The sequence below is a fragment of the Semicossyphus pulcher genome, unplaced genomic scaffold (assembly GCF_022749685.1).
Source record: "Semicossyphus pulcher isolate SPU_LCO1_2020_fin unplaced genomic scaffold, fSemPul1.0.p SCAF_3, whole genome shotgun sequence".
Classification (NCBI taxonomy): Eukaryota; Metazoa; Chordata; class Actinopteri; order Labriformes; family Labridae; genus Semicossyphus; species Semicossyphus pulcher.
The window spans coordinates 13,691,634-13,705,459 of NW_027211704.1; the positions used below are offsets into that span (position 1 = coordinate 13,691,634).

Consider the following 13,826-nt stretch of genomic DNA (forward strand, 5'->3'; position numbering starts at 1 on the left):
TTTGTATCCAAACAGCTCCAATAATAATGTTAGGTAGAGACTGATATGATTCACCTTGGACATATATTTTTGTATCTAAGGTTTTGCTTTAAATTCCCCCAGTCACATTTCACTAACACATCTCAAATCCCCGTTCTAAAATTAGCTGCAACGTGCATTAAATCCATTATGCATCACATGCATCACCTCTGGTAAGTGGCTGTGCTGCTGCACTACATCCTGAACTTTCTCTCTCTGCATGCCATCTACTGTATCTACTGTAGGGCTCAGCGTGACACGGACCTCGGGGACACACAGATGGGTTTTCCATGTCGAAAAAAAACATGACAGACACATGAGTAAGAGGCTGCCCGTGCTCCAGGTGTCTCTTATTTTCCCTCCCCTGGAATCGCACAGTACTGTTCCTCACGATGCTTCTGATTCACAACATTTCAAGCATCAGTTTCAATGGTGATTATATTTACTGGACAGATATTGACACAAAGACACCTGCGCTGTATTGAATATATATATATATATAAAGAATATATAAGAGTCACAGGAGAGTGCTACATAGTGTGAGGTGAGCAGCTGTAAACACTGCACACTGTAAACCTTAAGCACATGTTATATATTTCTCATGGGCTGTTTGTGGTGTAATTCTTTTGTCATAAAGGGAACATGTGGTGACAGTAAAACTGGTGTTTTAAAGTGAGGGAGAAAAATAAACCTACACATGTGATCCTTGTGTTTTCTTGTTTCCCGTTAAAGATCCAATCACAACATGTTTTAAGATATCAAAATCGAAATCTCATTCATTGTTCAAAGAGCCAGAAAATCTATGAATATGCAAATATTCTTCATTTCAAAAGTTCAGTTGCCGCACGCAGGATGTTTGCATATCTTAAAGTCAGATTTAGGCGAGCAAACGAAACTTTCCTCCTACAGCAGATGAAAATGAAAACAGACTTGCACATACATCATTCAACAAACGATAATCAGAACACATTTTGAAGTGGAGGTGGTATTTTACTTTAGACGGCAAAGTTAAAATGTATCTACAAAGCATCTTCAGCAACAAGGCAATTCAGAGTGATTTGCATAAACCATAGAACGCTTTAAGACAACGATTAAAAGAAATGCAAAACAATAGAAAAAGACACATAATGAGGATTTAAAGGAGTTAACAGAATTGATGATTGATGTACGATAAACTAAAATAATACGGAATAATATGGCTGGGAATTACAGAGCAGCTACAGTGCAGCGCCAGATATGAAAAAAATAGTCCCAGATTTGATTTATTTTAGAGGCAGTGCAATCACAGACAGGAAAACATCAGGTTACTGTGAGAATAATCAAACTGGATCCTCACTCAGGAGTCTGTCATAATCTGCCATAGGATATAAAGTAAAGATACATAACTACTTTATTCAAAACGTTCGATGTTTTAACCTGCTATTACAATCTAATTTCCCTTCTGGAATGAATAAAGTATCTATCTACCCACCTAATTGAATATTTGGGACAAACAATCTTATGAATAATCATCCTTGTATAATCCTTTAAGGACGTAATCCAATAAATGCATCCATTGAGCTTTGCGATGCTAAGAGACTCCACTGGTACAGTTTGCGTTACACTGAACACAGCAGGGTCGGGGGCATACATAACCTCTCCTTAATATAGTACATCATAGAAAACAATCTCTGTTGCACCAATAAACCTACTAAATTAAACCAAAACAAGAGCCTGAATATGCAACGCACTGCCATAATCAGCGTGATATATACCCTGTAATGGTTATGAGACCATTAATATAATTAAGACAACAACTTGAGTAAACTGAAATATACATATATATATTTGGCTTTTTGCTTTTATTTGACAGGATAGAAGAGAGATAGGAAATGTGGGGAGGAGAGAGTGGGGTGTGACACTAAATTATCACAGATCGGGAGTCAAACATCGAGGACTGTAACCTCTGTATATGGGGCGCCTGCCTTACCAACTGAGCTAAACCAGTGCCCTAGAGGTTATACTTCTGAAATGAGGAGTAGTTTGTTTACTTAAAGTAATAATCTGGAAGATTTTCATGTAAATAAATGTCTGTTAAGTCACTATCTATCACCAAATGAGGTAACACAATGGTGATTGAGCCTATGGCCCACTGATGAAAGCCTTTGCATCTGCAGTATTACAGACTGAGTGTCTGTGGCGACTTTCGAGAAAAAAATCACCAGCGGCGCCCAGTTAGTGACGCGTTTTCCATCACCTAGCAGTGGTTGGTCTGCCAGAGAGGGTAGGCGGAGCTAAGCGGCTGCTTTTCCGGTCTCTGCAAGTGTTGCGAGGAAACATAAATCTAATATGGCTGAACAAACAAAGATAAGATCTATGACTACAGATACAACTTCAAAAATAAGTGAAAATCCAAAGAAAAATGACAGCACTGGTTTAATGGATGAAGGCAAACTCTAAAAAGTTACAACCGGAGCCGACCGTGGACGTCACACATGCAACACTGTCTGGATATCTGGGGAATGTGCTCCCGCAATTACCGTTTATTGCCATAGGTGCTGCCAAATAGAAACTGAGAACTGATCTTTGAGATTATAACTTTAATCTAGTTAATATGAATATAAATGCTAGAGGGGGCCTTAAAAACTAATCAGACCTTCTCATGGAAGGTTGTGGTGTTAAATTGCCCCTGTCAGGTATAATTTTTGTGGTCCAAGCTTTGTCACATTAGGGGACCACTTTTTGTATTTTAGACCATTGGACCATGAAGAGGACCTAATTGGTGCCAAATTACTGCACTCTTGATCCCAACAAGCTAAAGGGGTTTGTATCTTTACAACAGGGACTAGATTAAAGTCTACAATTATAGGTCTGCACTGGTTATAATGAGGGTTAAGTCTGCCACAGTGGTGGGATATAATCAAGGAATTAAAAGCACGTTTCTGTGGCACCTCTTGCAATGAGAGCTTATTTACAGTATAATATCCCTGAGCCGGTGCTGTGGTTTGTTTTCTTATCTGACTGGTCGATGGAGAGAGCGAAGAGAAATACCGCATGAGGACAAACAGACGGTTACTGTCACACACTCCAGTGCCGTCCTGAAAGGTGCGCTGTCAAGCTTCTCCAACAATCTATTGATGAAGGCCAACTGCCTGTCTGAAACCCTGCAAGAGGAAACTACCTTATTACCATACAAGTGTGACTGACTGACTGTGCGGCTTCTCGTATGTGAGGCTGCTGCATATGAAATGCTGTATATCCCAGGGACCGTAGATGAATCAGTACGCTCGGGGATCTAATCAAGCTTCCCCATAGCTTAACAACAGAAATCACATCTCTGGGTGGTTAATGTGATGAGACCTCTGCCCTATATCTTACTAGAAACGGTGGAGAGGACTACTGCTGTGTGAAGTGCACTTGTCTAAATACATCATATTTACTCTATTCATCCCCTCAAGAGCTCATAGTACGCCTCTGTTTCTGCTCGTCGTGGCTTTGGGGTGTTTTTGCTAAAGGAGGTTAAGCACACGTTTGCTCGTGGATCAGGGTTAGGAATTTCTGTGGCAAAACAGAATGTGTTTGCATTGCCAAGTAGTCTTCTATGTTTGTCTCATTCCATTAAGTTATGGTGCTTCACTTAATATTAAGGCTAACCTTAGCAAGGAAAATGTGAGCATGTCTGGAGGGGGCTGTACAATCAGAGAGAGCAAAGCAAGAAAATGAAATGTTATGACTATAACTTCTGTTCCCCGAAGGAGAGGAGCGAGGTATGGGCGTTATATCCCATACTATATGTGTTGTACTGAGTGAATAGCCATGCCAACAGCTTTGTATTTATACCATAACATAGGTAGTTTTAGCTAAATGCTTGAGTACAGTTATAGGCCTATAAAAACACAGCTAATGTTAGCATCGTAGTTAGCATCCTCTTAGTTATCTTAGTTTCTTTTACATACTCATTTTATTATCTGTCCTTGCATGCTAACATTCATGATAATATTAAGTAATTTGAGTCACCTTGTTATAGCATATGTTAGTTGCACTCCGCTAACAAAGTAGTTTAAAATGTTAGTGTGCTAGCTTGCTAACATTAGCAATTTAACAGTTAACACAAAATGCAGCTTCAGGTGAATCATTAGAATCAAAATATATTGATGGGAGAGTTCTGAAGTTTCAATAAAGTGTGGTGAAGATGCTCTTTTGTACGGAACACACACAAAAAAGAAGCAGAAACTCAAATAACTCTTTCAGCAAAAAGTGAAAAGCCTTTAAATAAATTTTAAAAAACATGGCCAATGCTAATTAACAAATGTTAAAAACTAACAGAGTAAAAACTCAGCCTGAAAATGCTGATAAATACAGCTACGTGGGAGTTTTTGGATTCATTTTTGAAAGAGATTGACCTGATGGAGGCGCTAGATGGAAGGTCCGGGAATCCCCTTTTGGGAGGCATGAAGCTATCTACCAATTTCATGAGATTTTACCAAATAGTTTTTGAGATGTTTCAAACAGGCCCAAAGTGATGGATGAACCAACCGACATACCAGCGCTGTCACCCTGGAGTCATGCCGCCAGCGTGACTAAAAATAGATTAATGAGTAACATGTTGAAGGCATGCACCACATGCAGAGATCTGTGCTCCTCCTGCAGAAACATCATTGAGGATTATAATTTCACAAAAGGATTCATAGCTTTGTTTTAGTTGACGTGGGTTGAAATGAGCGAGCCACAACAGAGAAGGATTCTTTTAATGGGACTTACTGTGAGTGTGGAAGGATCCAATTATATCCATAGGGATGCCATTGTTTGGGAAGCCTGCGGGCATACAATGATGCCTAAGGGAGGAGGTTGGCCAGTCATATTGAAGCTCATGGGAATTCACTAATCACCACCGTGTCTCATGAGGAATCCTGCAAAATGACAAGTTTACGCCAGCTCTCTGTCACAGTTTGCTCAATAACACTGGGTGGGAAAATAATTGCTGTGGTTTAATGTTGTGACTCCGAAACAATGATTTCAGCAGGCTTGTGTCCAACACGGATGCCTGCCAGAGTTTTTTAAGTCAAAGATTATCATCCATGTTGGACACAGCACCACAAACTGTCATCCCTTCAAGGAAATCGGAGTGTTTGTCTTGGTTAGGTGGGCATCATAATGGCTGGCACAATCTATCCTGGGACTTTGAATGCCTTGGCAGCGGGGCTTTTACTCAAGAAAACAGCAAAACACAAAGATAGAAATTCTTATCTCTGTTGCTGTTGTTATCTGAGAAGGGATTTGCCACAATAGCTGCTGGTGATGTGGATCCCTGACAGAGTAAACAGTTTAAAATTTAGGAACACTGGATTGTTGTTGTTTTCAATGCCAGTTTACTTCACAGAGCTGAAGCACACTTAACAGCAGCTCTGCCCTTTAAAGCCCCTGAGAATCAATATCCACAGTAGCCTTCTAACTATGTCATTTAGGGTTTATGTACATTATAATGAGCATCTAAAAAGCATTAGTATCAACCCCAAAACTTTTCTGATATTGGGGTTTAATGGGGCGAGGTTACAATCGGATATTTAGTACGAAAATGACCCAACTAATCCCTCGAACCAAGCACAGGACACAGCCATGGCAGCTACTCAGCTGTTTATTCCCAGCATTTGCATCCTCCTTGGGCCAAGTACTGACCACTGCCAGTGTTGAGTGGTTGTCCAGGCAATGTCAGAGGCCAAATTTTAGCTGAAAAACAAAACAGATGGAATTTGTTGTTTGTTATTTTGTGGGCTGATTAAAAACACAATGCAGAATGCTGTTGTTCATGTGTTCTGGATGTATATATTGCCAAGTGCTTGTTTCCGCTGGGAACAATAAACCTCATGAAATCTCTTTCTTCTCCATCTCCAGGTAGCCAACCTCCTGCGATTGTTCCAAATCCCTCAGATCAGCTACGCCTCCACCAGCTCAAAGCTTAGTGATAAGACCCGCTATGACTACTTTGCCCGCACTGTCCCCCCTGACTTCTACCAGGCCAAGGCCATGGCTGAGATCCTGCGCTACTTCAACTGGACCTATGTGTCAACAGTAGCGTCGGAGGGCGACTACGGTGAGACTGGCATTGATGCCTTCCAGCAGGAGGCCCGAACTCGCCAAATCTGCATCGCCACATCAGCCAAGGTGAGCCGCTCCATGAATCGCCAGGGCTATGATAACGTGATCCGCTCCCTGCAGCAGAAGTCCAACGCCAAGGTGGTCATCCTTTTCACTCGCAGTGAAGACGCCCGCGAGCTGCTGGTGGCTGCCACTCGTATGAACGTCAGCTTCACCTGGGTTGCCAGTGATGGCTGGGGAGCACAGGAGAGTGTGGTGAGGGGAAGTGAGGCCGCAGCAGAAAGGGCTTTCACCATCGAGCTGGCCTCCTACCCAATCAGAGAGTTTGAAGACTACTTCACCAAGCTGAACCCATACACCAACATGAGGAACCCGTGGTTCAAAGAGTTCTGGGAGCACCGGTTTGGCTGTAGCCTGCAGGAACCTGGCTGCAGTGAACATAGCCTACGAGATGGAACTTTCGAGCAGGAGTCAAAGATCATGTTTGTGGTAAATGCTGTCTACGCCATGGCCTATGCTCTGCACAACATGAGGCAAGCTGTGTGCTCCAACACATCCAAGGTCTGTGATGCAATGAAACCAGGTAATGGCAAAAGATTCTACAAAGAGTTCATCTTGAAGACCAAGTTTGAAGGTAGGCACAGAAATTAAAGCAAACATAGACAAAACGTTCCAAGCTTCAACCAAAAGACAACTGGACTTGGTTGTTCTTGAAGACGAGTTCCTGAAAGGCTTCTTCAGTTCTAACTCTACCAGTCAGTTTAGAACTGAAGAAGCCTTTCGGATGAGAGGTGAAACGTCTTCAAGAACTTCAACCAAGTCCAATTGCCTTTTGGATTAAGCTTCGAATTACCATGACCTGAATGACTGAGAACCTTCACAGACATAGACCAAACGTTACACTCTTACAAGAATGCTTGTTGTATGTCCCTTTTCCATGTGTTTTTGTTTTGATAAAGCTTAATCCAACCGAGGTTGCAAAATAAGCATGACACTGGATTAAGACTTCAAATGATTTCATTCGTAGGACTGAAAATGGCTCTGTGATTATTCACCAAGCAAATATAATTCATGAATTAACATGGAGGAATCAGTGCAAGCGGAACCTAGAACATACTATTCTGAGGATTTTGGGTATTGGTTTCATGAATGAATACTCACATGAAACAAGAAACATGTTTGATAGACTATAAAATGTTCACGATACTATGTCCTTTTTAGTAGCTTTGAGTTATCATTGTCGTATTTTTGCTTCCTACCAGCTCCATTCAGACCTGCAGACACAGACAACATGGTGCGCTTTGACTCTTTCGGCGACAGCATCAGCCGCTACAACATCTTTCATTACCACCAAGAAGACGGGAAGTTCATCTACAGGAAGGTTGGCTACTGGGACCAGAACTTGACGTTGAACACCTCCCTGGTACCTTGGCTCGGTCATGTACCACCCACCTCTCAGTGCAGCGACCCCTGCAGGAAGAACGAGGTGAAGAGCATGCAGCCTGGGGATGTGTGCTGCTGGATCTGTATCCCCTGTCAGCCCTACCAGTACCTGCTGGATGAGTTCACCTGTGCTGACTGCAGCTTCGGTCAGTGGCCCCTGGCGAACTTGACTGGTTGTTACGATCTGCCTGAAGAGTATATTAGATGGGAAGACGCCTGGGCGATTGGACCCGTCACCATCTCCTGCCTTGGTATCCTGTGTACTCTGTCAGTCGTGGGCCTGTTCTTCAAGAACAATGAGACGCCTGTGGTTAAAGCAAGTGGACGCGAACTCTCCTACATCCTCTTGTTGGGAGTGCTCATGTGCTACCTCATGACCTTCATCTACATTGCCAAACCTTCCACTGCTGTTTGCACCCTACGGCGACTAGGCCTGGGCACCTCCTTCGCTGTGTGCTACTCGGCTCTTCTAACCAAGACCAACCGTATCGCTCGAATCTTCAGCGGAGTGAAGGATGGAGCCCAGCGGCCACGCTTCATCAGCCCCGCCTCCCAGGTTGCCATCTGCGGTGCTCTTATCTCCTGCCAGCTGCTCGTGGCTCTTATCTGGCTGCTGGTGGAGGTGCCAGGGGTTCGGAAGGAGGTGAGCCCAGAGAGGAGAGACGTGGTGACCCTCAAGTGCAACAGCAAGGACTCCAGCATGCTCATGTCCCTCACCTACAACTGCATCCTCATCATCCTCTGCACTGTCTACGCCTTCAAGACGCGGAAGTGCCCTGAAAACTTCAACGAGGCCAAGTTCATTGGGTTCACCATGTACACGACCTGCATCATCTGGCTCGCTTTCCAGCCCATCTTCTACGTCACTGCCAGCGACTACCGGGTAACTACCAAGAAAATTGCGCATTAATAACTAATATTTCTAGAAACGTCTCAAGCCCAGTGTTGTGGAATATCATAAACAAAGTCTATAAATGACTATCCCTAGTGTGTTCAGCATTCCTGAAGAATAAGGTGTCACTTTAAGATTCCATTTGATCACTGTGGCCCAAACCGATGAAAGAGCGAGCTTTCTTTTCATGTGAGCTGAAGGATCTTTCAAGACGAGAACAAAGACTCCAGAGACAGATCAGGAAGGAATATACAGATACAAATAATTAATGACAGTCAAACTGATTCGTTGAATCACAGCCCCACTAAATGCATAATGACACATTTTAGGCGCAAAAGATGAATTCTGGGGATAAACTGGTGTTATGACTCGTAGTAAAAAATAATTGCGAGCAGGGACTTCGAGTTCTGGCTTCTTTACTAGCACTGCCTCCCTAATAGTCAGAGGAAATATGACGTTTCTGGTGCAGAGTTGTCACTCGGGGACAAAGTCTTGCAGCCTTTAGCCTTTATTCAAATTTAGCATTTACCCTGCATCACACAAAATACAATAAATAAATGGACTGGATATGCATAGATTACCTAAGAGGAGAAAAATTAGAATATATAACTTTTGTTTTTCCCATGTAGAAAATATATAGCTGCAAGGATGAATTTGTGTATTTCTCCAATGCAGATTAGAGTAAGACAGATAAGACTAAACAACAGGCATAAAGCTGACAGACCATGTAAGTTATGATTGCTGGTGCCTCTGGCAGACTCAAGGGTACTGCCTCAGCATTTGGTCAGGGTATGCAACAAGGCCTTTGTTGTGCAAACAGATGGGGGAGGTCTAGGATCACACAAGCTTTGTATCATCATGAGGTACCTCAGGCTTTTCATGTCTGGAGTGATCAGTCTTTCTGGCAACCAAACACTGAACCAAAAAAACCTTCACCTTTCCCGATGCGCGGTGGGATATATGAAGCCAGCTGAAGCGTTGGAGAGTATAAGGCTTCACACACTAATTGAAAGAATGAGAGGTCTGGCGCTGCAACAGAGACCTTGATGCTTTGGTTCAGTGTGACACTAATAATAATGGCTGTGGGTTCAGTCGCCACATTTCAAATTAGGGTTGGATAGCACACAGATATTGTAATGAGAGAGGAGCCTTGTTGCCCAGTGAATAATGATGAAGTCAAGATTGCACAGATGGATACAGATATTCTGTTATATTCACAAACATTATATGGAAGTTATTTTAAATGTAATTTCCTGTGCCTGAAGTTTTATTCATATCTGATGAAGAAGTAAACATAATCACTATATTTTTGCACCATATACCGGTTCATGACTCATATTCTTTTAATTTACGTGTACTTAGAAAAATAAACTGCCGTAAATTGAAATACTGAATCGTAATAGAAAAGGAAATTGAAAAAACTCCGGTTGAAAATAATCATATAATCAAATAAAAAGCCCCTCACTTTATATTAAATAAAAAGTGGTATCTCATTCTCTTTGTTGTCAGTTTTATAGAAAGAAGTTCGAAAAGTACTGCGTCATGCCTTGGTGGCGCTTCATTATTATTTGTATAAAGAACTGTTAAATAGAAATAGCAGCAAGAAAGACATCTCTATGGCTGAAAGAGATAAGTAGCTGCAGACAAAAGACAAGTGAAGTAATATCACCAGCCGTCGTCGGATGTGTTTTTCACCCGTTATTTCTTCAGGCCAAAGCTTGAATGCGCGAGGACTTCTCATATTTCTGCAGCCTTGTTGTTGTGCGGTATGTTTAGGAGGGATTTCACTTCATGCTGTGGTTCTGCAAATAGAAGTTCCCGGACTGCAGGGGTGACCAGTGGGGTGGGAAGAGGTGGTGCTCAGGAAGATGACCCCAGCAGTCAGCTCACATTAGCAGCTGAAATATGACTAACAAAGCCCCGACTTTCCAGGAGAGCCAGCTGTGCTTATTCCACATTACTTCTTCTTCTTCTCGCCCTGCTTCTCATGCACATACAGATACACCATTAGAATTGCTAACATACATAATTGAAAACTTCACACACGCATAAATTATTCAAAATGGAGATGGAAATACTACAGTAATTTCAAAACATCAGGACAGTTTGTCTTTGTTTTGTGAATGGCTGCAGGATACAACTCAGGGTGAATTAAGGAAATCTGGCAGCGACTGAATTCAATTATAACACAGATTATTCATTTACTTGTAATACTGCATTATTATCTATTGTAATTACAATTTTAAGAGTTTGTAGGAAAGTTGACGGGCATGAAAACAATCTCTGACCTGCATGTTAAGCCAAGCGAGGTAAGAGAAGGAGTAAAGGTGTTACAGGTGCTGAAAGACAATGATATGATAAGTGGGGAGCGATTTTGCGAGGGATTTTTCGGTAACGTGAAATGAGCAAAAGGATTTAAGGATAACCAAGAAAGAGGCGAGAGGGAATTCTCCTCATGGGATAAAGATTTGGGTCTAAATCGAGGGAGTGAATAAAACTGTGAGAGAACTGTTTGGATCAAAGGCTGCACTGAAGTAACAGGTGTGTCTCTGTGTGTGTGTGTGTGAGCAGCGCCATGGCCAGGTGGTCTTTGAACAAACTTCATTAGTCCTTTTGAAGACAAAAGGAGGACATATAAGTGCAGGCTTATATACTGATCCTGAAACACCCACCCACTCCTCTCGTCCCCTCACAGGTGCAGACCACCACCATGTGCATCTCCGTCAGCCTGAGCGGTTCCGTGGTTCTCGGCTGCCTCTTCGCCCCCAAGATTCACATCATCCTGTTTCAGCCTCAGAAGAACGTGGCGTCGCTCAGAGTCACGGCCAACCGCTTCAGTGCCACGGTGTCTGCTTCGGCCTCCGCTCCCAGCTCCAGCTACTCGAAAGGTACAAGGATCCACCTGATGTCTGATGTTGTACTGCTCCTATAAAGAATGCAGGAAGACATACATATTAATGGATATCTTAGAAAGATACAGGGCGTTATATACTGAGAGTTGTTTCAGTTTCTTTTCCTCTGGTTTTGCATCAGTGTGGCTAAGCAATTAAAATCCAGTCATTAAGTTCCTTTTGATGTTCGCAACTCTTATCTTAAGTTTCCTAATTAACTGACAAATAATTCACAGAACAAACTTCATAAATAAACAAACACAGAAAGTTTACATGGTGCAACTACTTCTTTTGAGAGCCAGGAAAGCGCAGGCAGAATTAAATCCAAACGATGTGTTTGCAGGCTCAACACTCATTTTACAGGTGTTGCTTCACCTGGACTAAACACGTCAGAATGATTGAGATTTATTTGTAGTTTTTATACTTCAGCAGGAATATGAAGTCCTAAAAGTGAAAGTACAGAAGTATTTGTCATCGCATCAAAATGCCGCCGTCCTTCATTAGCTTTACTGATGCATTCAGGTGTAAATAGAATTTTATCGTGTTAGCTAGTCAAGCTGGAGCTAACCGTATTATACAACTGGTGAGTAGTTTAAAGCTCCTGTGAGGAGTTTTTCGCTGGTTATGAAACAGACTGAAATTAATTCTGATGACTCTATATGACCTACAAAAACAAACCAGACCATCAACGACAACATTGATTATTTCTATATAGTTATTTTTAATGCCTGAAGCTGCTGGCAGGGGGGTAGGTGTCAGACAAAGTGATTAACTGCACGCTGCCTTTGTTTACATTTTCCAGGGCAAGAGTGACACATATGACTGTTAAAGAAAGCAGGATGAGATTTGTTGTTAAAAAACCAACACACAGCATGTACAGAAGAAAATCAGCAAAGAGATAAGAGGTACGGCTTCGTCCACAGGGGGCGCCAAAATCAACACAAACCGAAGGTTCCTCACAGGAGCTTTAATCTGCAACAATAATCAGCAAAGGAGCTTTGGAATAGAGAACGTGTCGTATTAAGTGGAGTACATAAATCAGAAGTACTTATAAATTAGACTTGGTACAAATGTAGATAAAGTTATTTAATTGTTACTTTGATCCACTGTTGAAGCCGCTAATAAACATGTAACCTCTCGGGAACAGTAAAAAAAGATGACTAAGTACCAAAGACTTCCATAAACCTGTGGGTTTTATTATCTCTTGTTTACAGTTGTATTTTCCAACAGAGGAAATCTTCTGGCCCGGCTAACTGTGCTGTGTTTACTCTCCCAGGATCGGCCTCTAACTACGTGCCAGCAGTCTGTAACGGCCGCGAGGTGGTGGACTCGACAACATCCTCTTTGTGAAAAAAACGTTCCTCTGGAAGCACAAGAGACCATCCCCATCATCAGTCATCCCTCCATGAAGCAAGGCTGTCTGATGGAGCCCCCATGCCATCCAACATGCTGCAGAGAGATAACTCTGTCTGTGTAGACTGACTGACAGTGGCAAAGCTAACTCTAACTGTGAAAGCTAAATGATGTTCCCACAGCGAGCAGTGTGTATGAACTGTAAAGCCTTTTTGTATAGATTTAATATGCGGTGATCTCCTTGGTTTACAGATAGATGTGATTAAATGCACCGTGCCTTGTCCTAAAGAGTCTTGTTGTCAAATGGGTGCTTGTGAAGCAATAGTGTTAAACAAAACAAACGGCTGTTCTTCTCTCGTCCTTACAGTGCTGTGAATATATCCAAATGTTGTAGACATTGACTGAAAAAAAAAGAGAAATGCTATGAAGTAAATTTAGCCCTTCTGTTAAACAAAATGTGTGACTTACCATAGTGAATGTGGTTCAAAGTAGGCAACTAGACAATATAAAGGACATGTGTTTAACGGTATAACAGTGTTTGCTTTCCTGTAATTTATGTAAATAAAATGTTTTTTAATATTAAAAGATTAAATACGGTTGTGTTTGGGGTCTTCACGCTATAAAACAAAGAGACTCTCCATCCATCCATCCATTTTCCTCCGCTTATCCGGGGCCGGGTCGCGGTGGCAGCAGGCTAAGCAGGTTAGCCTAGCATTATTTTCCAACTCCTCCTGGGGGATCCCTCGGCCAGGTGGGATATATAATCTATCAAAGACTGTGATACTTAGCACTTAAGGTGTCTTAACTTGTACATAGCTTTAAGCTGTAGTTGTATTGGATCCAATCATTTTTACATTGAAAAGAGGGAAAACACCTGAAAATGTTTAGTGTTTTCAGCTGGTGGAGTTTTAATTCTGCTCTGATACAAAGATTTGGTGCTCCGCTGTCTAAGCTATAAATATTACTGTAATTATAAGTTGAGTATGTGCAATCTTACATGTACAGTGCCTATAAAATGTAGTTGGACTTTTTCTCCTTCTCTACTGATTGAGTTTCCTGATATTAAATTCTAATAACCAACTATGAACAACCCGCCTGCTGTCTGCATTGTCCCTTTTTAAAGGCTAAATGTCTACAACAAGAAAACCTGCAAG

At 42.0% G+C, this 13,826-nt stretch overlaps 1 protein-coding gene across 2 annotated transcripts in view; it reads left to right on the forward strand.

Annotated features, from left to right (window-relative positions):
- grm2b (glutamate receptor, metabotropic 2b) overlaps nucleotides 1-13,268 on the forward strand; it is a 29,472-nt gene extending 16,204 nt beyond the window's left edge. For both annotated transcript variants that reach the window (XM_069677866.1, XM_069677867.1), the window contains 4 exons: nucleotides 5,890-6,727; nucleotides 7,356-8,419; nucleotides 11,124-11,316; nucleotides 12,596-13,268. In XM_069677866.1, the coding sequence (XP_069533967.1) occupies nucleotides 5,890-6,727; nucleotides 7,356-8,419; nucleotides 11,124-11,316; nucleotides 12,596-12,669 (2,169 nt within the window). In that variant the 3' untranslated portion in view covers nucleotides 12,670-13,268. The remainder of the gene's footprint in view (nucleotides 1-5,889; nucleotides 6,728-7,355; nucleotides 8,420-11,123; nucleotides 11,317-12,595) is intronic.
- Nucleotides 13,269-13,826: the final 558 nt, after the last annotated feature.